The sequence below is a fragment of the Egretta garzetta genome, unplaced genomic scaffold (assembly GCF_000687185.1).
Source record: "Egretta garzetta isolate BGI_Z169 unplaced genomic scaffold, ASM68718v1 scaffold287, whole genome shotgun sequence".
Lineage (NCBI taxonomy): Eukaryota > Metazoa > Chordata > Aves > Pelecaniformes > Ardeidae > Egretta > Egretta garzetta.
Genome location: NW_009260435.1, coordinates 4,302,310 through 4,325,927, shown reverse-complemented (window position 1 = coordinate 4,325,927; position 23,618 = coordinate 4,302,310). Strand labels below are relative to the sequence as shown.

The window sequence follows — 23,618 nt, the reverse complement described above, 5'->3', positions numbered from 1 at the left end:
ACTCTGTCCTCTGCAGAGGCAGTTCTTTACAGTAAAGACGAACATTAAGTTTTCAAAGGCTTAGACAGCTAAAGACGTATATTGCATATAAATCATACAACCGGTTCCCCATCCCCACAAAATCATTTATGCTGAAAATAAAGATATTTTACCTAAGAAGACTGAGAGGCATAACACCAGGTGATTCTGAGGCAGGAACTGTTTCAGTATCAGTTACCGGAGTAGTAGCAGTGGTAGTATCCTCCAGAGAGCTGCTCATGAAAGATGTCGTGCTAGAAGCAGAAGGGCTGGTTGTAACTGGTGTTTGGGCTTGCTGAGATGGATCGCCTTCTTCTACTTGTTGATCTACTTCTGCCACAGAAAAAAGGACGTTACAGGAATGTTAATATAATTGTGTAGAGCAAAACAATAGCTGTGGCTAAAGTTTCAAAATAACTACCATTATTTAAAATTCCCCCCAAAGAAAGGGGTGTGCAGAAATGCACACCATACAAATACTTCTGCCAATAACTCATGAACTTACGTAAAGAAATCAGTCTATCAGCCCTTGCTGTCGTCATGCCAATACAAGGTAAATGGTAAACAAGTCCTTCCAGATGGTAACAGAAGTCATTTACTTGGTTACATCTTCTGATATTTAAAGAGTTAGATTTATGATTGTAACAGCTATTATTACTCTCTTAGGCAAAAGGGACAGAAGTCTCAGATACAGAAATACAGCTGTTTAACTATAAAGCTATTTTTAACTCAGCTGTGTAAAGCAAAAGATTTTTGAAGGGGTTTTTCGGTTGGTTTAGAAGTCCTTAAGACAGTAAAGAACCAGATAGTGCAGTAATTAGCTTTAATATTTTAGATAGTTTTTTCTTTGTTTAAACTGATTTAAATGGTTTCCCTGAAGATGCAAACTGTAATAAATGTATTTTTAAGAAGAAAATGAACAATACATTTTCTCTTCAGCTGCTCTTAGTGCAATGCCAAATATCTCAGAAAAAAAACCCTCAGAAAGCCAAACCCAAAGATTTTAGACAGAAACACAGGTTTACTTACACCCTGAACATAGACACACTCAACACCATCTGTTAACATGACTGCATACTAATCACATCTAACAGTGAACTTTATAATATTTACGTCACATACAAATCCTTCTGACAAGTATATACAGAACTGTTTATTTTTTTAAAGTATTAAAAACAAATTAGAAACTTCTATTTCTGATTGATGGATATGCATTAACTTTTTATTAAAATAAGGAATTGTGGAAAAGGCAAAAAAGTCACTATTATATCTACAAAAGAGTAAAGCATCTTTGTATAATTCCTCTGTCCAACTGAGATTCTTCCAAAGTACAACCACTACAAAATTACAAGATTATGTTATTCATATTGTCATTATTACCATTAATTTTTAGAGAAATAAAAAAAAAAAAATTAGCACTATGCTTCTAGCACTTTGAGAATGTACCTTGTTTAAGTCTGCCACCAAACTGATCCTCCAGCAGACCATGAACCACTAATTTGTAGATCATGGCTTGTGCTCGTTCCAAATCTGCCAGTCCTAGAGCTCTTTTGATCGGTGAACGCATGACTGCCCGTTTCACCATGTGTCGCATCAGGAACTGCAAGGCAGCACGCATTTCAACATCTTCATGAACAACTGGAGAACTGGCACAGTCAGAGTTGTGACCATTTTCTGCCAGGACTTTTGGTATCAACAGTAGTTCAGCGTATTTACTACAACTAAGAAGAACACTAAGTGACTTCATAGCACCAAGATAAAGATAAGATAGCTGTACTGCTCTGATTTCTGACTGCACTATATCATGATTTCTTGGAGCATGTTCATGATTCTTTTTTCTTCCTTCAGCAGGTTGGTGTTGGGATTCCATACCTAGCGTTGATGGTTCTAAAGAAAAGGAAGCAATTTCATTTTCTGACTTAGAGCTTGTAGCACTGTGTACTTTGTTATCATCAGCACTTTGTCCTAATCGTGCATCCGATCCAACATCGCCCTCCGTTTTCTGGTCCATTTCCCCTTTATCTTCAGATTCATGTCTGTGTTTTTTCTCATGTCTCTTGGTGCTTTGCTTTCCCATATCTTCATGAATACCAGTCAGATAGGTAAGGTCCAGCAACACAGTAGCTGTCAGCCCACGAAATCTTGCAACGTCAAAAGGCAGTGGTTCGCAGGGCTCCAGATTATACAGTGGAGTATCACTAGGCGACCAAAAAGTTGGGAAGCTTTAATAAAGATCAGAATGACACAGGAAAAAGCAAGTGAGGGAGAGACAGGAGGAAAGTACAGGAAATAATGTAGGCAAAGTAAGATGTAAAATATATTTCATAAAATAACCAAACTAATTCTAAAAATTAAATGGAAACAGGGAAAAATGAGGTTATGATCAGAAAATGGGGAGATATGGTATCAGAGCAAAGGCAACAAAGCATGCACAGGTTTTCAACAAGCATTAAAACCCAGAAGCATCATAGAAGCTATTGATTCTGTGCTGACAGAGGTTTCTGCTATATTATTCAGAAATATGTAACAGACTTCTACTAAGAAAAACTACCTTAGGCCAAATTTTGTCATCATACCTGAGCTGAATTTGGGAATAGGTATACAAGCTTAGAAAAGAAAACATTCCTAAACTTTTTTCATGTTAAGGAAAAGCTTTCATTGACCACACATTCCTGTTTAACTATTCATCACAAGGAGCACACTACTAAGAGCTTACGGTAATTCTATCTCCGGTTATGTCAGGACAGATTACCTAGAGAGGACAGTGTCTTTTTAAAAACACAGGTCAGAAAACCCAACAGACACACATAATATATATCTGCCTATCTGTCTATCTATAGTCAGTGATTATTTTTTTTGGTAATAATTACGACTGTTACAGTTGAGTAATTTTCACTCTAAGCAGGACAAAAATTCACCAGCCTATATTTCCACACATCTAATACAGGGGCATTCCTTTAGCTCTCCAAGGCAGCTCAGAGAATGAACAAATACTACTGTGAGGCAGCATTAATTTGGATACCATCATCCAAACCACCATTAAGAAGAGAGAATCCTCCCATCTCCTGACCTTAGCCATTCCTCAAGCCCCACAGAGCAATTTCCAGTCCACTGAGAAGAGAATGATAATGCAGCAAGACACCTGTTCTCAACTCTGACAAACCGAATCAGGTCTCTCTTCAGAACCAGGTTCGCCACAACAAAGCGTGCACTAACTCAGTAAAAATCTGTGTTCTTTACAGACATAACCAAAAAGCTGTAGTCAATTAAGACAACATTAATGTTTGACTTAGCCAATACCTACCAATTCTAAAACAAGCAGTGCTCATTTCAAATCTAGGAAAACTGGCAAGCTGGCCACATTCCAACTCTGAAACCTAGAGGCCAAATCTAAGAAGTCTAATGACGATCATCAATTCAAAATTATCAAATTTATTTTTTGATACACAAGGCATTTTTTTTTACTAGACAGCATAAAAATCTAACTTGTAATATTTGGGTTTTTTTAAAAGCCAAATTTCAAGTCTAAGCGTAAAATAATTGATTAGCATGACTCTAAAGTAAGATGTATGTTACTCCTGAAGATTTCCAAGCACAAAACACCACTAGACTGTGAAAAGTGTAGGAAATGAGCATACCTGATAGTAATCTCTGCTTCATCCCATTGGACCTTGGCAGATGTACTGCCTTCCTTCACTACTCCAAGCAAGGTGGCATGACGTCCCGTTTGCTTGTGTACACATCGACCTCCAACTCTAAGACCAGCATCAACTCCACCAATTACTGCTAGAACAGGCCACACTTCCACACAAAGCATCTTCAACTGCAGTTCTGAAAGGTCAGCCAGACCATGCCTGCTGTGTTTGCTTTTCTCCTCCTCTTTATTTTCTTTCTCCTCTCTCACCTCATTCTCTTCTCGACTTTGAATTGAGCGACTTTTCTTCAGCTTTTGGCCTGCTTCTTTAAGACATGTTTTGATTTTATTCAGTCTTTCCATCATTTTTTTATTGATGCAGTGTGTCCAACGGTCTGTGCGGTGAAGCATACGAATGAGTTGGATAGTGGCTTCTGCCAGCACTGCAGCGACAGGACTACAGATAGGGTCACCTGGTAGCAAATCCCTTGGTGTACCACGCATCTGCATATCACAGATTTTAACCTAAGTATTTAAAGAGAACAGATTAAAAGTTATCTTCTCAATATTGAATAGAAAAAATTATTTGCAGTGTCTTTTTTTGCTTAGGCTCCCTAAGAAATCCACCTTAACACTGAACAAAGCCTGCATCTCTTCAAACTGAAGGATGATGAAATTACAGCAATTCATGGTTTCTCACATAAGACTACACTCTCTCTGGTTTCCAGGGAATGCATTCTTTTTGTATAACATTAAGCCTTTAAATCAATTCTAAATAATAAAATACATTTGAAATTTACAATAGATTGCACAATATAGGAATTTATGAAAAGTCTAGCTAGTGCGCAAGTAATATAGTGCTATGTATGTCCTAAACCAAAATGAATATTCAGTGACACTCTTAGCACTTGTTAGCTACCACCCCCATCCCCCATTAAAAGCAACATCCATAACATTGACACAGAGAACAGAAGGGAAAGGATAAACTTATGAGCTATTGTTAAGGGTTAACCCTGGCAAGGCAGCTAAGCCCCACACAGCCACTTGATCACTCCCCCCAGCAGGATGGGGAAGAGAATAAGACAGGCAAAAGAGAGAAAAGATAAAGAAAGTTTCATAAATAAAAGAGAGGGGGGAAAAAACCGAAATGAAACGAAACAAAGAAAAATAAGTGATGCAAAATGCTCACCACCAGCTGACTGACGCCCAAATAGTCCCTGAGCAACAGAAACCCCTGGCAAACTTCCCTGCAGTTTTATTGCTGCACATGATGTTGTATCGTATAGAATATCCCTCTGGTCACTTTAAGTGAGCTGACTGGCGGCAATCCCTCACAGCCTGTTGCCTACCCCCAACATACTTGCTGGAAGGGAGAGGGATAAACCGAGAAAGCCTTGATGCTGTGTAAACACTGTTCAGCAATAGCTAAAACACTGGGCATTATCAACACTGTTTTGGTCATAAATCCAAAACATAGCACAATACGGGCTGTTACGAAGAATACTGACTTTATCCCATCCAAAACCAGCACACCTACGCACATGAACATTTAAGTTACCTTTTCTCCTGGATTACTGCTATAGAACATAACACAAGGGTATAACTCTGCTGCATCCACATCTTCAAAAGCTAGTTTTGGCTCCTAGTTAAAAAACAAAACAAAAAACCCCAAACTTAGAACAACTTAAGAAGCAAAAATATGAAACGTGACAAAGTTATATCTGTATTATAATCCCTGCAAGTACTGAAACTGTCATGTGTCTTAACTGTCATGCCTAGCTTTATATAAAATATCCATGTCAAAGTACTGTTGCAAAACCCACCAAAAAACACTTAATGTTAAATACCTCTCCATTTTTACCAAAGGAAATAGTTCTTGCTTCCATATCTAATACACATGTGATGAAATCTCCTTGGGTAAAGCTGGACAGAGTTAAAGTTTGTTCTCCGTTGTGATAAAGGTTACCACTATAGGCTCTATATAGCCACATATCTGAGGTAGTGCGATGGTTAAAATCATGTACTGGCCAGCGAGAAACTCCTACACACGTGCCTTCATTGCCTCGATTCTCCTTCACAATGTAGAACTAGGAGGCAAAACAAAACAAAAAAACAGGGGAAAAAAGTCAAGAATATACATTTGAATACAATAAAGCAATGAAAATTTAGCTTACACATATTTATGCGTACTTTCAACTGGTTTGCTCAGAAGTTCTCAATAAAGCAAAAAATAATAAGCTAATAAGCTAAAATCACACTCTACCTCTAAAATGACACCTTGGTATATAAGGTCAGTCAGTAACCAGTCATTTAAACTTAACCTACTAGTAATTAAGAAAACTGTACATAAATACACAAAGAAGTTGTTTTTTTCCCAGACTTAAAACGTATACACCCAGAAGCTGGGTTACAAGTGCTAAAAATATTACAGAAATAAATAAACTTTACTCCTCATGTTCACAGTGAGCAATTTACACAGATTCAAGTAGAAAAAAGAAGCGTTATGCTTGAGATGGTGCTAACAAGGACTACAACTGTGTGCCTATCTATATTTCTAAAGAAATAACTGAAGATTTATTAAAAGCAGGTCTTGTCACTCAGGCTGATGTGTCTTCTGGCAAGAAAACAGAATGTTTTGTGAAGTGTTTTTCTACAGAAAAAAAAAAAAAAATCAAAATCTACATAGTTCAGTAGGTAACCTTTGCAAGACAATGCACATTTATGCTGCCTATGGATCTTAGGGACAAGTACTATCACCTCTACAAATACATACGCAACACATATCCACAGTCTCCAATCTGTGTACTGAAATACCTACATAGCAGTGCTCAAAAGCAGCCACAAACTCTTCACTTCAGATTGAAAATCAAAGAACCACAGAATCATTTGCGTTGGAAAAAGCCCTTAAGATCATCGAGCCCAACCATAAACCTAACACTGCCAAAATGTCATTTACTCAAGAATGTTATCCTAAGGAAAAAAACACAGGGAGCTGTTGTTTATAGTATGTTTCCAAAACAAAGTAAGAGAAGTTAAGAAATACACTTTATGCAACCTACCTTCCACTGGTAACACCCAGAAGTAACTCCAGTGGATGCTAAACCATATCCTTTACCTCCACTTCCATGAGTTAACATCTGCCCATTCTCCACTATGCAGCATTGAGCTTTCTCAGGGTCAAAGGACACTTCCTGTATGGGAAGATTCTCATCTTCATCTTCAGACTCTCCTTGCTTCTATCAGAAATAGGACAAAATACCTGTGGTAGATCTAACTCACCTGCATTCAGTCAAAAGAGAAAGTAAAAGCATCATTACCTGTAGCTTCATTTCTTGTTCTTTCTCCTTTATTTGAATTGCGTGTTTAGCCTGAGCTATTGGAGTCTCCCACATGCAGTCAGACAGAAGTGAGAATAATCGTTCAACAACCTGGTGTATTAGAATATAATTCAGATAATTTTAAATCCAAGATGAGGACAACAAATAATATTATATTGTTTTACTTTGCTTTGTAGGTATAAATATCAAAATATTTAGTGCTCTTAGATAAGCAACTATCTACACCAAGCCCCACCTGATTCGGATTCTGAACAAACCTATGAAACATTGAAAAGTTTAATGAGGCTTTCTGAAGAAACAGATGTAAAAGCTTGTAACAAAATATAAAGACCTGAGCCATTTGATCATCCTCAACGCCAGATTCACAAGCAGGTAATACAGCTTCTAGTACATGAAGTGCAAGAAGTCTAGTCCTCAAATTGCCAACCAAGGGAACTCCTAAAGATGGAACAATATGTTAATAATCTGAAAGCGACTTCTGCATCAGGCATGCACCTATGATGCCAGCTACAGGCCACCAGTGCACAATTTTCCACAATGTAACGTGTGCTTCTACTGAAGTTAGTTTTAGTTGTTCGCTATGTAACAGGACCTATTTTTAGGAACTGCACTACAGAAATGCAAGTAACCATTGAGTACATTTTGAAAAGATCATACCTGAGCAACACTTCTGAGAAGCAATGTTAAGAAGTACTTCTGTCCACTTTGGAGATGCCATTTTTGACTGAATTGCTTTTGAAGACACAACTCTACGTAGGAAAACAAGAAAGTCTCCCAAGTGTAATTCCGCTGCATGTTGCTTTCGGAGGGCAGCTAGGAAGTTAAATTAGAAGTTTTAACTTACAACCTTATTTCTACAGTATTGGCAAATAACAATTTTTAAAGTCAAGGTCAAAGTAGAAAAAAAAAGGCAGACATTCACAGCTGAATTTTGGATGTTTCCATTTTTGAGAGTAGTGAGTCCAGAGCAGAATACAACCACTTGACATTGCTAGGCTACACTACGCAGACTAGCATGCACTTGGAAAAACACAGCTACTCAAATAACACACAGCGCATTATGGACCACAGGTACTTTGGTATGCTAAGATTTATAAACACCTGTACAGGAAATGACTGCATATATCTTATCAAAAGTGTGGCTACAGAACCACACTTCAGTATTTGCAAGCTCTATGTATTTACTACAAAATATAGTCAAGCAACTCAGAGAGAGAAGTAACCATTTGAAGCCTATCATAGACTTGAATGGAAGGTGACAAAGTATCAGCAGTCACTGTTACTCACAACAAATTGTTCTGTAAGTAAAAATACAATGATCAGGTATTACATGATGGCTGGCTGTTAACCTCTGCTGGCTGATAGGTGCCCACCAAGCTGCTCTTTCACTTCTACTCCTCAGCAAGGCAGGGGAGAAAATAAGAGGAAAAGCTTGTGGTTCATGATAAAAGCAGTGAGATCACTCACCAATTACCATCATGGGCAAAACAGACTCAGCTTGGGAAAGATTACTTTAATTTATGGCCAGTGAAAAATAGAGCAGGATGGTGAGAAACAAAGACAAAATTAAAACACCTTCCCCTCTTCCCTCCTTTCTTCCCAGGCTCAACTTCATTCTTAACTCTTCTACCTCTCCACTCCTGAGTGAAGCAGGGGTACTGGGAATGTGAGGGGGTGGGTTGTGCTCGCTTCATAACACTTTGTCTCTACTACTCCAGCTCCATAAATGGGTCCCTCCCACGGGCTGCAGTTTTTCAAGAACTGCTCCACTGTGGATCCTTTTCCACAGGAAACAGTCCTTCAGGAATGGAGTGCTTCAGGGTGTGTCCCCCACACGCCACTTCCTGCCAGAATTGCGCCTCTGCATGGGCTCTCCACAGGTTGCAGCTTCCTTCAAGGTATATCCACCTGCTCTGGCAGGGGTCCTCCATGGGCTGCAGATAGACAACCTGCTTCACCGTGGTCTTCTCCACCTCTCCACCAGCTGCAGAGGAATCCCTACTTCATCACCTGAAGTACCTCTTCTCTGTCCCCTTCCTTCTTCACTGATCTTGGTGTCTGCGAAGTTGTTTCTCTCACATTTTTCCCACTCCTATCTCACACAGCTGTTGTTCAGCATTTTTTACTCTTTCTTAAATACGTTATCACAGAAGCACCACCAGCATTGCTGACTGGCTCAGTTTTGGGCAGTGGTGGGTCTGTTTTGGAGCTAGCCGAAACTGGTTCTGTCTGACATGGGGGCAAGCTCCTGATTTCTTCTCACAGAAGCCACCCCTGCAGCCCTCTACCACTACCAAAACTTTGCCATGTAAATCCAGTACACATGATTATTTATAAATGTCCTTGTAATATAAAATGTAACCATTGGTTTCTAAGTATGTTTTTGGTTTATGATGATCTTTGATACAAACCACTATACTTCATTCCACCCCTGATTCTTATTCCAAGTCAGTTTTAACAAGAAAATGTTTGTGGAAAGAGAAGGCCTTATATCCTAATTTCTAATTAATTATCTTATGACTTCATCAGCTATTCCATTATTTATAAGCAATGACAGTTATAAGCACAAGCAAAAACATATGTACACCTAAAACCAAGCTACAATTAAAAATTTCTTCACACAATTTCCATAGAAATTCAAAATGCTCATTAAGGGACTGCAAACTATGTGAAGATACTAATATTTCAGAAAACATTTTGTTGCAGATTTTTTAATATGACAGGGTAGGGTCAACCCCTTCCCATCCACTCAGACTGCAAAACTGCGTAATACAAAGCAAACGGAACAATTTCTTGAATTATTTGTAGTTTGCAACTTAGATAATTAAATTCCTATGACCGCATTTATGAAAAAAACCTCCTATCAATAGCTCATTTTTTGAGAAAAATAGTATTCTCCTAATTCCAAACCAGATGGAGTAATTCTTAATTCTCAACCTGCTCCTACCTTTAAATCGATTTATATATCAGGTCAATATAAAACGGAACTGAGCACAAAATTATTTTATGACTTTATTTAATCTAATTTACAGAGTTAAGAATGACCCCACAATAATCAATAAATACAGTAGAGTGGGTGAGAGCCTCAGCATTCAGTGGTTTCTTTTATTGTGTCTTCTGGTATTTCAAAATTGTAACAAATTATGCAAGGTAATTACCTCTGAAGTCTCTCTTCTCATTATCCCCATTTGAATCTGCCTTTTTTGATTCTGCTTCATCTTCCTCACCTTCCCCTTCTCCAAAGGAAGCCATAAGCATCACACCAGCTTGTGATAGCAAATTCTTCAGCTGACTGCATAATAAATCCAGCAAAGACTGGACCACCTTTGGGCTCAGTTTGTCAGCATAGGTTCTATACACACACAAAAAAAAGTAAACGTGAGATTACTTGAGAGCTGATCTGAGGAACAGTAACATAAAGACACAACTGTGAACTAAGTGCAAATGACAACTGGGCCTAACACCACACTAATTCTAATTCATTCTATCGTAGCAGGTTACTTTTCCTCATCTCCTATCACATGCATGGCAGACCACTTTTATTTGAACCCTGTGTTCTATGAAACTTTAAAACTGTCCAATCTTTGGAATCAAAGGATATGTTTCCAGTACTTTCTCAAAGAAAAAGAACAATGTAGTCAGTTAAACATAATATCACTGCAAATTCCAAATGTGAGTTGTTGCTTTTGTGGGTTGGTTGGGGGGGAGGAGTAGTTGGTGAGAAATTATTGGGGTTTTTTTTACATAACTAATTCAGCAGGTAAATGCAATGTGTTGTATGAACACTGAAACAAAGATGCATGTACTGAATATTAAATAATATTCTTGCTCTAAACAGTAAATACTTTCTCCACTGCTTTTTCGTTTACCAAGTTAGACTAAATATTTAAGTGTTGATAGGATTTTGGATGCTGTTCCCTGGTCTAGCAGAAGCCAGTATTCCTCAGAAAATTACTTTATATTCCAAAAAAAAAAGCACAATGTACTGCTCTGAAGAACTCCTACCACATTATTGGTATCACTTTTACACAAATGACTTCAACACACCAACAGAAAGCCTCATCATATCAACTGAATGGATCTAGATACAAAGCCAAACAAGAATACTAGAATGCAATGTTTACAGACCATAAACTTCTACCTACTCTGGTTGAAACTCCTCATAATTTAAAAATATTTATCAGTCTTACGTGCATCTTTCTTATGAATAATGTGACTACTCTTCTTTCCCCCACTTCACTTATACGCTTCTGAACAACATTTATTGTCCTAAAGAAAGCTCACACGAAAGAAAAGTGCTGAAAGGGTGCTGAAAGGCTTAACGATTAAGTTTTCTGAAAGCAAGTGAGCATTCCATACTTACCCTGTGGTGATAGCGAGGATCTGAAGTAGTCTTGTACTGGCTACTTTCAAAGCTGTGCTGAGCTGGGAAATACCAGTTTTGGGCAGCAACTGCAGTGGTTGTCCTAACATGGTGTCTGTGCCACACAACTGTGATAGCACATTTAGCAGACCCGTGGAAATGGCCAAGGAGACATCAACAGGCTGATAGTGTACACTTAGAGCAAAGACTGTTACCAACAGAAGACGCTGTTGTGCTTCTAAGATTAAAACAAAGTTGGTTTTAATTAATAACTTGTTTAGAATAAGAATACTAAGACTGAACAAGAGCAGATTATTTTTTAAATAAAATTTAATTAATTAAATTAACAAGAGTTATCCTTCTTTGTCAGACACTTTGAGGCAGTCTTTCTGATGTACCATCATAGCCCCCTTTAACTCAATGCAACCTCTATGTCAAGGTTGTCCAAGGAAGAGTATCATGTAGATCTAGTTTGTGATGTAGATGTTCTGAGGCTAAATCTCAAACCAGAATCTTCCCTCTAAGGTAAGGGCAACTGAGTGAAATACTTAATTTTCTACTTGTACTTCAAGTTGGTTCTCAAGAAATGTCTTTCAATTCCATCTTAATTGTAAGTGAAACAACAAAACAATTCAGGTAAGAATGCCCATTAGACTCTACCAGCAAATTAAACTATATAATTCGCTTCTGTGCTGAAGCTCTCAGTCAGTGCATGTACATAGGCATAAAGAGGTGCAGAGTTCCAGCTATCCCTTAAGGACAGAAGCGCACAGCAGTATCTGGGTACAGAAGGCCAGGGAAAAGGGCTTCTAAAACAGGCAAGATGCCCTGATCTTTGGCTTTGGGTTTAAAGAAAGTTCACTTGAACGAAAGAAAAAAAAGATTGGAGACTTTTAATCTCTTCAGAAACCTGTTTATCCCTTAAAACCTAAAAATCACTTTAAAGATCCAAAGACAGGGATGACTGTGGAAGACTGTGGTATGTGGAATAGAAAGGTTGACAATACTTAAAATTCTTAAAATAAAAAGGGTTAAAGCTTGATGAAAATTAAGACAGAAAAAGGTTAAAAAGCTTCTCTGTCTCAGGAAAAGAAGTCAGGCACTTCAGTGAATTCTGGTCACTAATATCAAAGTCTGCTTTGTTAAACATATAAGCTGTTGTATACTGTGTATTTTGCAAATCTGGTTTTCACTTACCTATGTGATGCTTATTAGCTTGCAGAGCTCTTTCTAGTGTAGCAGATAATTGCTGGTAAATTTTGTGCACAGCCACTTGGATTTCAATTTGGATACTTCTTTTAGCTGCTCTGATACCATCCTGGGTCAAACAAATAAGTATTGTAAGGACTGATATATTTTTATCACCCAGTTATTGAAACAGCAGAAACTACTAAAGTACATACCTGGTAGTGATGCAATCTTACACTCTCTCCTTTGGTGCCTGCATGTCCTACAGTACCCAAACCAAAGCAGCCAGCAAGAAATTGTAGTCTAACAGAAGTAAGCAATGAAGATGACTGAAATCCTGGTACTTGACGACCTCCCATTAATGGCACACTGCCTTTTTCCTCCATCCCTGATAGAAGCACTAAAATCTGATGAAGTGCTTCCAGACGAAGCTAAAAATAAAGGCAGGCAAAAGACAATATTAACTAAGTAGCCAGTATCCTTAGAAATTAGAATTAGATCATCTTCAGCTGTGAGAATGAAGTAGCTGTTTTCTTAACAACACTTTCTTTTTTTTTAAAAAAGGGAATTTTAAAAAAGTTTTGTTTTAGAGTTTATTTACATAAAGTTCCCAGTTTCAGTTAAGATATTTTAACAGAAAAGAGAGGAAAAATGTCCTTAATAGACAGAATTTGGAAGATGTATTTAAAAAAAAAAAATAAAATGTGCATAACATGAAAACTAAGAAAAAGTGTTAAACTGAGACTTACTTCAGCCCTCAACTGCTGCTGTTCCATTGCAATTATTGATGCTTGCGGACTGGTGGACATACTTTCCTCTGGTTCCTTAAATCCTGGCGAGTTGCCCACATCTCCACTTACAAAGCTGACAACATTTTCAATCAAAGTATGGACTCCAAGGGATCTTGAGAGATCAAAATTGGACTCAACAAATGAGTAGGAGGAAGTGTATAACCAATCTCTGCTGTGTTTTAGTCGAGCCCATGAGTCACTTAAAGGTTCCACTTGACTGTGTATTGCTCCTAAAGATATACATAATAAAGTCTCATAAATTCCAGTTCACTAGGTAACACATTTTGACAGTAGGTAAAGACTGAGCTGCTGCTATTCATACAGGTGGAAAATGAATATTCATGTTAATTATACCATGCATTAAGCAACTTAGAGCAAAACACTTGATTCAAATTTACAGCAATTTCCCTAAAGGAAAGGCTGTTATTTCCTTTAAGTACGTTAAGCGGTATTGCAACACGCTGCCAAGTGAGAAAACAAAAAGGTAGAAGCCACTCAAACTGCTCAGCTTTAAGCTAGAACACTGAATAAAAATGCTTTGCAGCTAAATGACAAAAGAGGAAAGAAAAGATCTGCTACAATAGAAATTGTGCACTTTGGATATTTATTTTAAGGTCTCACCATAAAACAAGAGTGTATTTTAGTTTTCATCAAGCTATATATATTTTATCATTTTGAAAAAGCACAATGTTATTTTGGATGAAATATTTACAGATTTCATGAGTGCAGAAGGGAACAGAAAATTTTTATTGTAGACTAACAGAGAGCATTTACTTTGTTATGATTCAAGATAAATAGATACATGTATATTAAATACTATCTACAGCATGTATTAGATCCGTACCTTCATCACTTGGCAATTTCACAAGTCATTTCAAGTATTTCCTATTACACTGGCATGTCATTACACTACCTGAAACTTTACCATCAGTATAAATGTACTTCTTCAAATGAGCATCAGTCATCAATCTGCAGTGCTAGAACTTATTTATCACCATATGTTTGATTTCATTTCCAAATGAGTTTTGCTAGAACTCTATTCCTGGCACAAATGAGTGTAATGTCACTGAAGTTATACCTTCATCAGTAGTTAACTGATATGCTTCAGTTAAATATACAGATCAACAAAGAAGTTGGTATTTTATTGAGTTTTTAGATGCTGTTAGCTGACTTGAAGCTATACAAGGTATTACAAGAAGGCAGATCCTGCGCAAAAGAACTTTTCGTCTGTATAGATAGGTAATGTCTGGAGACATATGTGGAAATCTAATGTATGTTTAAATTCACTTTGAAATTCTTGTTTGAATTATCTTAAATAATCTACATAGAATTTTTAAATATTAATGTCTCTTGTGCACAATGAGCTACAGATATAGTTTGGAGAATCACAATCCATTCATAGTACTCATACAAATCTACATAACACTTCTATTTTTAAAATCTGCCTGAAGGGTGTCGGCCTCAAACATTAGTAAAGATAGCCTTTTTCAGGAAAAAGTCACACAGATTCATATAAATTTATCTGTTGAAAGCTTTCTTTCATCAGTGGGGCCGAGTTCCAGTGATAACAGCTGGACACCACTTTCAGGACCTCCTTTAAACACTGCCTACCTGCAGCAGCTCTGTAAGCAACTGCTCATGGGAACAAGGAAAGACACATCAGTTTTTGAACTTAGGACAACACTCCTAGCACCCATTCCACACCATTCTTTTCCTGAGGTAAAGACAAAATGCTATTATTCTATCAACCAATCTGCACCTGCAGGTTACAATTTGCACCTTCACACAACTTAAAAAATTAAAATACTGTGAAATTCTGCTTTTCCACTGTAAATTAGGTAGTTAATCTCCACTTAGGTGCCAAAAAATTTAATTTTCAGGGCTATGAATTAAGCAAATGTGTTCACATTCCATTTTCTTTTCTGTAAATTGTATTCATGTGCATTTGCATGGTATTCCTTATACTTGTTACTAAACAGATTGCAATGGCTTCAGAAAGAACCATCACAGTACTTGGGTCTTACTAGGTATTTGACAAAAATACACAGACACAAATTTACTTTGGATAATGCAAAGTTTAAGTTTAAACACTATTTTTCAAAGTGTAATCTAATTTCCTAATTTCTGCTGGTTTACATAACATAGCAATATTAACTGGTTTGCAGAGAACAATGTATTTTGTCATGTTTACTATGAAAGAATTTACAGAAATTCTGTTAGTCAATTATACAATTTATACCTGGTGAAAATATTTAAAACAAAAGTAAAGACAGATAGCACCTTATGCAAAATTTAGTAGTAATTCTGATAATACTTGTTTTAAAGCCTTTTATTAAAAACTAAGTTATATGCTGAAGTGGCAGGTGAGAAACATAAGGTAAATAGGACAGAGTAGAATAAAAGGGTGCTAAAATACTCTGTTTCACATAGGAGGGAGTTCTTTAGCATAAGCATGGTGAACAGAGCCCAGGGGAGAGGATAAACGAAGCCTCCGATTTCCTACAGAAAGTATAGCTAAACCATTACCAAGTCCACAAAATGTTACCTACATAGCAACAACTATTTCAAAAGCTTTCTTAGGCCCTACAGTCTTTCAACAGCAGGAGAGCTTAAAGCATCTCAAACTGACATTAGCTCCCTATCCTCTACCTGTCCTACGCTATGCTATGCCACTATGAAGCACAGCACAGAATCAAAGGATTTGTAAAGAAACAAAAAGCAATTCCAATATCTTAAATCACAAGCTTTAGCAGACTTTTCAAGGATTAACAGATCAGAAGAAAATTTAGTTTTGATAGTTAGCAAATCTTATAAGAACCCCACCCATATTAATAAAAACCTAAACTATTTCATATTTGAAAAAAAAAGTTAATAATTTTAGTATTAAATGCAAGAATATTTAAATGTAAGAACAATTTAAAACCGTTTCAAATTAGGAGAAAAGTCCAACAACTATGAAATACCGATTAAAAGTAAACCAAAAGAAGTTATAACTGAAACTACAGAGTTTAAAAACAAAGATGTCAGAAGTCAAAGTAGTATACTTCAGAATTAAAAACATTTAAGAATTAGGGCACGAATCTAAAACAAAGTAATTTTTTTTCTTTGAAGATGTTAAGTATCAATAGAAAAATCAAAGGTATGATTGATTGTATATTAGAGTTTAGCTTGATTCTGTGTAATATCAATTACACAGAATTGATTGCAGCTTAGCACTTCCATAAGCCTCTACAATCACATGAATAAAGTTGCACATAAGAATAAACTTTAAGCTTACAGTAAAAAAAAAAAAAAAGTTTACTTGTCCTTATAAGCCAGCTTGTAATAATGAGTTTTCTAAATGAATGTGGCACAGCTGCAGTACACACTTCATAAAACATAAAATACGTAGGGAAGCTATAGAGACAAAAAAATAAACATGCCATCAGTTACTTGCTTGAAGCTCTTCTTTTTTCTGGGGCTCAACTGGCCAAAAAGGAGTAAATACACTACACCACACAAGAATCAGAAGACAAAAGAAGACATTTGAAACAGAAGGTAACATATGAATAAAATCTCTTCCTCATATTATGCTGACCTAGACTTAAATGATCAGTCTCATCTCAATCAATACAACAACATATCAAGCAGCAAAGTTTGGGGGAAAAAAACATTTACTCGTTTTGAATTAGTATAGCCTAGGTAACAGACTTTCTAAGTTCTCCACCTTCTTTTCAGGGAAAAAAAATATATCCCCTTTAACACAGTTATATGCATACACCAAGACATGTTTACATCTCTTACTCAAACACAGTCTTTCACTTTCACAATGCAGAACTCACATTATTACAAGTACACAAAATTATTTCAATTTAATTTGGATTTCATTTAAGTTTCTGCTTTTTTTCAGAGTTGCCCAATCGTGTTAGTAAAGTACTACAGAACACACAAGCACAAGGAAATTCACTGAATTAAGACATCCCAAGACTGGAGGACTGTCATTTATCTGTCTGTAACTATATTTATGATTGTCCTGTTAAATACTCATTCTTTACTGTTAAGTATATAATGCAGCGTGTAGTATCCCACAGGTACTGTATAGGACAGGTACAACATTTTGAGGCATACTCTCTGGATCTGCAAAACTGAAAAAGATTAATCTAAGCAACAAAAAAAATCCCAAAAGGCTTAGATATGAGGGGAAAATAATAACGTGCTCGTCACCCCTTTATGGCAGAAGTATTGAAAAAGACTTTTTCCGCAGGAATGGAAGGAAAAGTTTATTAATTCAGAAATAACTAAATAATAGCAAGGAACAAGATACTCAAAAGATCCTCAGGCTGAAGCAGGAATACCACAGTCCTATTTCTGAACAGATACAATAAATGAAGAAGGCAATTAGATTAAAAATTGGACTGAGCGGTTAAGCATTGGTTGAGGAAATAGAGAACGCTTTCTGTCCATAGTCATCTGCAAGACCATAGGAACAACTTCCTAGTATTAGTAGTTTTTCTACTGCTAGTTTCCTGTATTTTAATTTATGAATAGGAACAGCTTTTCATACCATAAAAGTCAGATTATAAGCAATAGTGAGATTCAATTATTAGGAAAAGTGATCTGAATTTTTAATAATGAGCTGCTCCATAAAATAAACAGAAATTCTAAAGAAATTCTAAAATAAGCCAATGCACTCCAGAGGGAATTACTCTCTTGCCTGTTATAAAAGAGCCACTCACCAATACCCTATACACACTACATTATTTTGACAACTTTGCAAGGATCAAATACTCTGCATATAGTTGAGGATAAATTAACCCTACAAAACCTCAGCTGGAAACATCATGCATGGCCACAGTTCTGTAAGAAGTAGTGTGGTTAAATTCTAGTAAACTTGTTAAGAAGAGATGGGAGGAACCTCATGCCTATACATTATGGAATTTTTTTTACTGAAAATTCCCTTTTAAGTCTCCAAAACAGCACAGCCTACAGGAAAAAAAACCAAAGGTGATAGAAGGAAATTTCTTGAGGAAAAAACCTTACTTTCCAATTGGCTCTGCTTGTCAACTTCCCTCACACAGTTTATGGAGACACACTTAGAAGAACAAATATTTTCAAAGGACTGCTACAAACTGCAGTAAAATATTCTAAAAACCACATGTAAAAGGAAATATGATTGAATTTTTTAAATAATAAGCTTCAACTGAAAGAAATGAGAAGTGATTCCTATGGTTCTTCTGTAAGACTCCACTTGTTCTTTTCCACCTAACACTGCCAAGTCTACATTCAATCCAACAAAAATTTGAAAAGTTCAGCTGTAAGTCCGTTAAAGCAGCAATGGTTACCGCTGTTTTGTAGAACTAGACACAAGAAAAAACAGGTGGGTTTACTTTATGTTAATTGCAATTTGAGAAGCGCGTCCCATGTATGCTTCTGTTGAAATGCACAACTATCCTGGGCACTCAAAATAAAGATTTTCTTTATCATCTATAAGGCATACATGTTTCCTTCCTCTCCTCCTCATTTAGAGCAACACAAAACCTTCCACATCTTCCACTCAAAAGCAGATCACAGATGGAAGTCCTAGGAACACATAGTACATACATGAATATGGAAAGAACATCTCAAAAAAAAAAAAACCCTAAAAAAAATATGCCGCTTGTTTCTCACTAAAATGTGTAATGGTTGCTTCAGGGGAATATGATTTTGGTGGCACTTAAAAAGCCAGCTGGAGAACATCTTGAGGAACAGTGCTGTAGTCTTCCGTAAGTCATCTCTTCTACAGCAGTTTACTTGCCATGAACAGGAAACCAGACCTTTTCTAATGCTTCAATTCTTAAGAAATGAGGCAAATTCAAATGCAGATAGCTCATTCTGATGGAACCCCTTAATTTCTTTTGCCAGTAACTCAGGATGGAGCACAGGATCATGTGAATCTGCTATATGAATTTAATTCTTCAAGCTGAGTAACAGCAAACATAAATGTCCACTTTATTAGTCATGGCATATCACAAGAATAAAGATGAAACCAAAGGGGGTTTACCATTCAAAATATCCTTGATAGACACTGCAGTATCCTAGTACTTCAGTGTGCTGGCTATGTTACAAGGGGTGGACAATTCAAAACAGCTGCAAGTTACATCTTTACCAAACACTAGGGCATGCTTCAGTTCTAGAAGATAACTAGAAGTCACAAAACCAGACATAAGAAATGAAAGACCTCAAATAGCACTGAGCTGAACAGCTCGTCCACTTGATCACACAAGGTCTTTGTAGATCTCTTCCTCACCTTGGTGTAAGTATCAGGAATGTTTCCCTGTAAAAGCACCCTGCATTCACTGGATGAGTCTGGTATTGGGTATCAACCAAAACTGTCATAAAGATCATCCAACACAAGTAGAAAAGTTTTCGTTACTGTATGCTGACTAACTTCCAGTTGCTAAAACCAGACAAAAAAAATCTGTAAATATCATGGGACAGCAAAGTAAGTCCTTCCATACCAGAAAACAGGGATTAGTACCTGCTGTCACAGTGTTTTGGTTTGCAGACGAGCTATTGAGCTTCTTCAGGTTCTGGATACATCAGCTGCATTTACCCCTGTTTCTCCTCAGTGTTACACACCTGGGATAGAACCTTCTTCTGTAATAAAAAGCTTCTATAGACTGGTTTGTTGATAAAGTTTATTCTTGCATTATTCCTTATTTCCTGGAGTCCGTGACCAAAACAACCTCATCAGTCTAACCAACAGTTCAGGAACCATAATCCGTTAGATATGTTGTATCTCAGATCTAACCCAACATGATTTCCTGGATTACTTTTTGGATACAGAGGGAAGTGAGTGCAGAGTTCTGTGTCAGATTAATGGCAAAGCTAAGAATGGCGGCTTCAAAGAATACACTGCAAATCAGTGTCGGCGGAGGCTATCAGATCTTCTAACACAGAGAATGCCAACATACATGCTGCTGCCACAGTATGAACAGTAAATTCTCTCTAGTATATTTCTTTACTTGCTCAACTGGTTCAATTGACTATCGATGCACAAGGAATTCCTTTCTACATTATTTACAAATTGAAGCGTGATGAGTTTTGCCATTGATAGTTTGCTTTACAATCTCAAAAGAATTTTAAAAGCAAGCAACCTCTCAGTACTCTGCTTAATGATGAAGGCTATTTAACTAGAACTCTTACATTATCTAACAGTATTAAGGTCTCTGTAATTAAAGCATATCATAACCCAAGCTAATTCCTGTTAACCTCTTCCCAAGATTTTTACAGATACAACAGACCTAAGTCGTGATTCTAGCAAAGACTTTGCATCATCCAGAATGGCTGGACTTTTTGGTTTCTGTGTAAACAAACATCCTTTGCTCTCTTTGCTACCTTCTGTGAAGAAGCTCATTGAGATTTCCCAGAATGAAGCAGCAACAAAAAGCATTACAAAAGCTAAATATCTGATTGATATTGGAGTAACAGAAGCAGCAGTTGCTTGGTTCTGTAGGTGTGCTGGTTTAGAGAGGATGCAAAAATTTAAGCGTTATTTTCTGGATATGAGTTCTCCACATTCAAGCACATTTTATCGTAGAAGTTCATTGTTAGCACAAGAATAGAGTGTTCAACTTGAAACTGAACTTCTCTGCCAATTTTTTCTTCCTCAAGTCAGGCAAGTGGAAACAGAATGAAAATCCTTAATTCACTTGACCTCACAGAAATCCTCACTTGCTTCAAAAGTTCATCGCAATTCTAGAAACTAAATAGTTATAACCTAGGAAATACTACAACCAAGCCACAAAGCCACAGAATTTAGCACAACAGCAGGTAATAATTACTTCAAATGTAATTTTTAAATACTCAGTTTTAACATCCTATTTGCCATTATGTACTGTATTTAACTGCGAACATATTTTAACTTGAGAAATACTAACATATTTATCAGGTCAATATTCACTAGGTAAACAATAAAACTTACCCCTCTTTCTGTGTGATGATGCCAAATCCAAATCAACATTTCGTCTTCCACTCTAGATTAAAAGATTAATAAAAGCCTCATTTCTTTAGGTGAACATACATGGTGCCTAATATTTCAGTATTTAAAATGTATCCCTCACCCTTAAAAGTGAGAAAATTAAGAGCTATAATAATTTCAATTGGTTTTTTTAACCACCATTACTTTCCCTTAACAATGGTGGTTATTAGAAGAGATCTCTATACCGAAACACAGTACTAAACAAACCTTTAAGATGTACTTCCCATCTAAATATTTTGACAATCTCTAAATACACAATGCTAGCTTACTTACCAGTGAATAACCTTCCTCATCTGATTCTGGCTGAGATAAATCAGATTCACTTCTTGACTTAATCAGTCTGTAGCTTGAGTTGGCGTGGATTGAGCGACTTTCTGCAGTAAGACTTTCACTCCTGCTTCAGGTGGACACACATGCATGCGTGCACACACACACAGAGAAAGAAAATACTGATATTAGGCAAAAGTAAGATTTGATAGTCAAATTTAGCAGGTACCACAGTTTTATTTGGGAGCAGACTATCACAGAACATCACAAGACCACACCAAAGAGGAAAAAAGTGGTCTGATGGCTTCGATTATTATGTTTATAAAGGGTATTAGTAAAACTTGTTACTTCTTAACACCCTTATTAGTCAACTGAACAAATGGCAACCTCAAATGACTGATGATTCAAGTGCCTTGGTAAGTATTACATACAGGATACAAAACCACTTGTGAGCTGAGAGGACAAGAAAACAGAGACAGAGCAAGTGGGTGGAAAGGCACTGAACTTATTAAAAACCCACACATAAAATGCATCCTAAATTTGATATGCTGGAGATGAAAGCCACTTTGACAACGACAGAGGCAGCTACCCATGCTTTAGGGACTATATTTCCAAAAAGAGGCAAAAAGAATAAAAGGGTACTGAATATACATAATCTGCTTCTGAACTCCCCGTCAATATCTTAATTTAAAATGTCAGAGCAGATTTTCTGTACCCTAGAAGCTTAAGTAGACTCAGGAGTTCATTAGTAGCACCAGCTACACAATTCCTGTGTTATATTCCAATACCCACACACAAAGATCTCTACAATAAAAGTTTAAATGGGTCAAGTTTAGAATAAAACTGTGTTACCAAGAATATCTCAGGTTATGAAAACTAAAATGCATTACGTAGTACTTATCACATTTAAATTATACACTTTTCCAATTCAGTGTGCTGTCTGGATTTATTTTATTATACCTAACAACATTATACCTAACACACGCTAATAAATTAGGAATATTTATAAAAATCAATCATGAACGACACTTTTTTCATAGTAGGCTTCGAAACTTTTGCTTTTGTACGTATCATATATATTTTTGGATGCTGCTATATAGGACATCAGTAAAGTTCAAGAAAATACAAATGTGGTAATAAAAAATCCAAACACATAAACAAATCTTAGGAAAAATAAATAATTTTTCCAATTACCTCAGATTATCTGTACACTTGATGATCTGGACTTTATTACTATTTATCACTAAACCCAACTTTGAAAAATAAATATGGTCCACACTGAATAAAACTCTTACTAAGGTTTAGTTAACGTGGACAAAAAATTTAGAAAAATCAATATTCTCAACAAAAACATAACATTGGCTCTAGGCAAAAAAATCTTTTAAAAAATTCTAAGAATCTTCAGAGAAAAACTGAGGTTATTTAATCATTTATAAAGGAAGCAGAGAAGAGTTAACTATTCTGTGCAACCTGCACTAGGTGAACCTGCAGGCGGGTTAGACTAGATGATCTCCAGAGGTCCGTTCCAACCCTTGCCGTTCTGTGATTCTGTGATTCTAAGCAGTCAGCAAACCCCACCTTGTCATGAGTCCGATTCCCTCAGTAGTAGTAGAGGGAGGCTGCTGTAACTGTCCATCCTCCCTTCGTTTTTGGAGCTCCTCGATAACAGGGCTTACTCCTAAGATCAACAAGGCACATCTGTGGATCACAGAGTTGCACGCAGCAGTATACACATCTTGACCTTCTTGCATCATCAAGTCTAGTCCCTGTCCCAGTGTTCATCCTATCTCGATCCCGACTGCGAGCTACTTCACGGGCTGATAGGAAACATTGAAATATTTCTGTAACACGCAACACAAAAAGAAGGTCTTAACTTCTAGACAAAGCTACATAGAATGAAATACTCATCTATATCTTAGGCCAAAAACTGCCCCACTACAAAGAACAACGAATATTTTTCCAGTAAAAGAATATATTAATAATATAAAGCTATAAAAGAAGTCATGCAAACACGTTAAAC

General features: G+C 36.7%; 1 protein-coding gene across 1 annotated transcript in view; it reads right to left on the bottom strand.

Annotated features, from left to right (window-relative positions):
• HERC1 (HECT and RLD domain containing E3 ubiquitin protein ligase family member 1) overlaps window positions 1–23,618 on the bottom strand; it is a 96,006-nt gene that overhangs the window by 40,819 nt on the left and 31,569 nt on the right. The window contains 18 exon segments of the mRNA XM_035899415.1: window positions 153–351; window positions 1,465–2,240; window positions 3,657–4,177; window positions 5,211–5,294; window positions 5,500–5,739; window positions 6,712–6,888; window positions 6,970–7,080; window positions 7,322–7,428; window positions 7,648–7,803; window positions 10,149–10,342; window positions 11,354–11,591; window positions 12,551–12,671; window positions 12,757–12,972; window positions 13,291–13,562; window positions 21,275–21,326; window positions 21,605–21,725; window positions 23,177–23,347; window positions 23,349–23,439. Of these exon segments, the coding sequence (XP_035755308.1) occupies window positions 153–351; window positions 1,465–2,240; window positions 3,657–4,177; window positions 5,211–5,294; window positions 5,500–5,739; window positions 6,712–6,888; window positions 6,970–7,080; window positions 7,322–7,428; window positions 7,648–7,803; window positions 10,149–10,342; window positions 11,354–11,591; window positions 12,551–12,671; window positions 12,757–12,972; window positions 13,291–13,562; window positions 21,275–21,326; window positions 21,605–21,725; window positions 23,177–23,347; window positions 23,349–23,439 (3,847 nt within the window).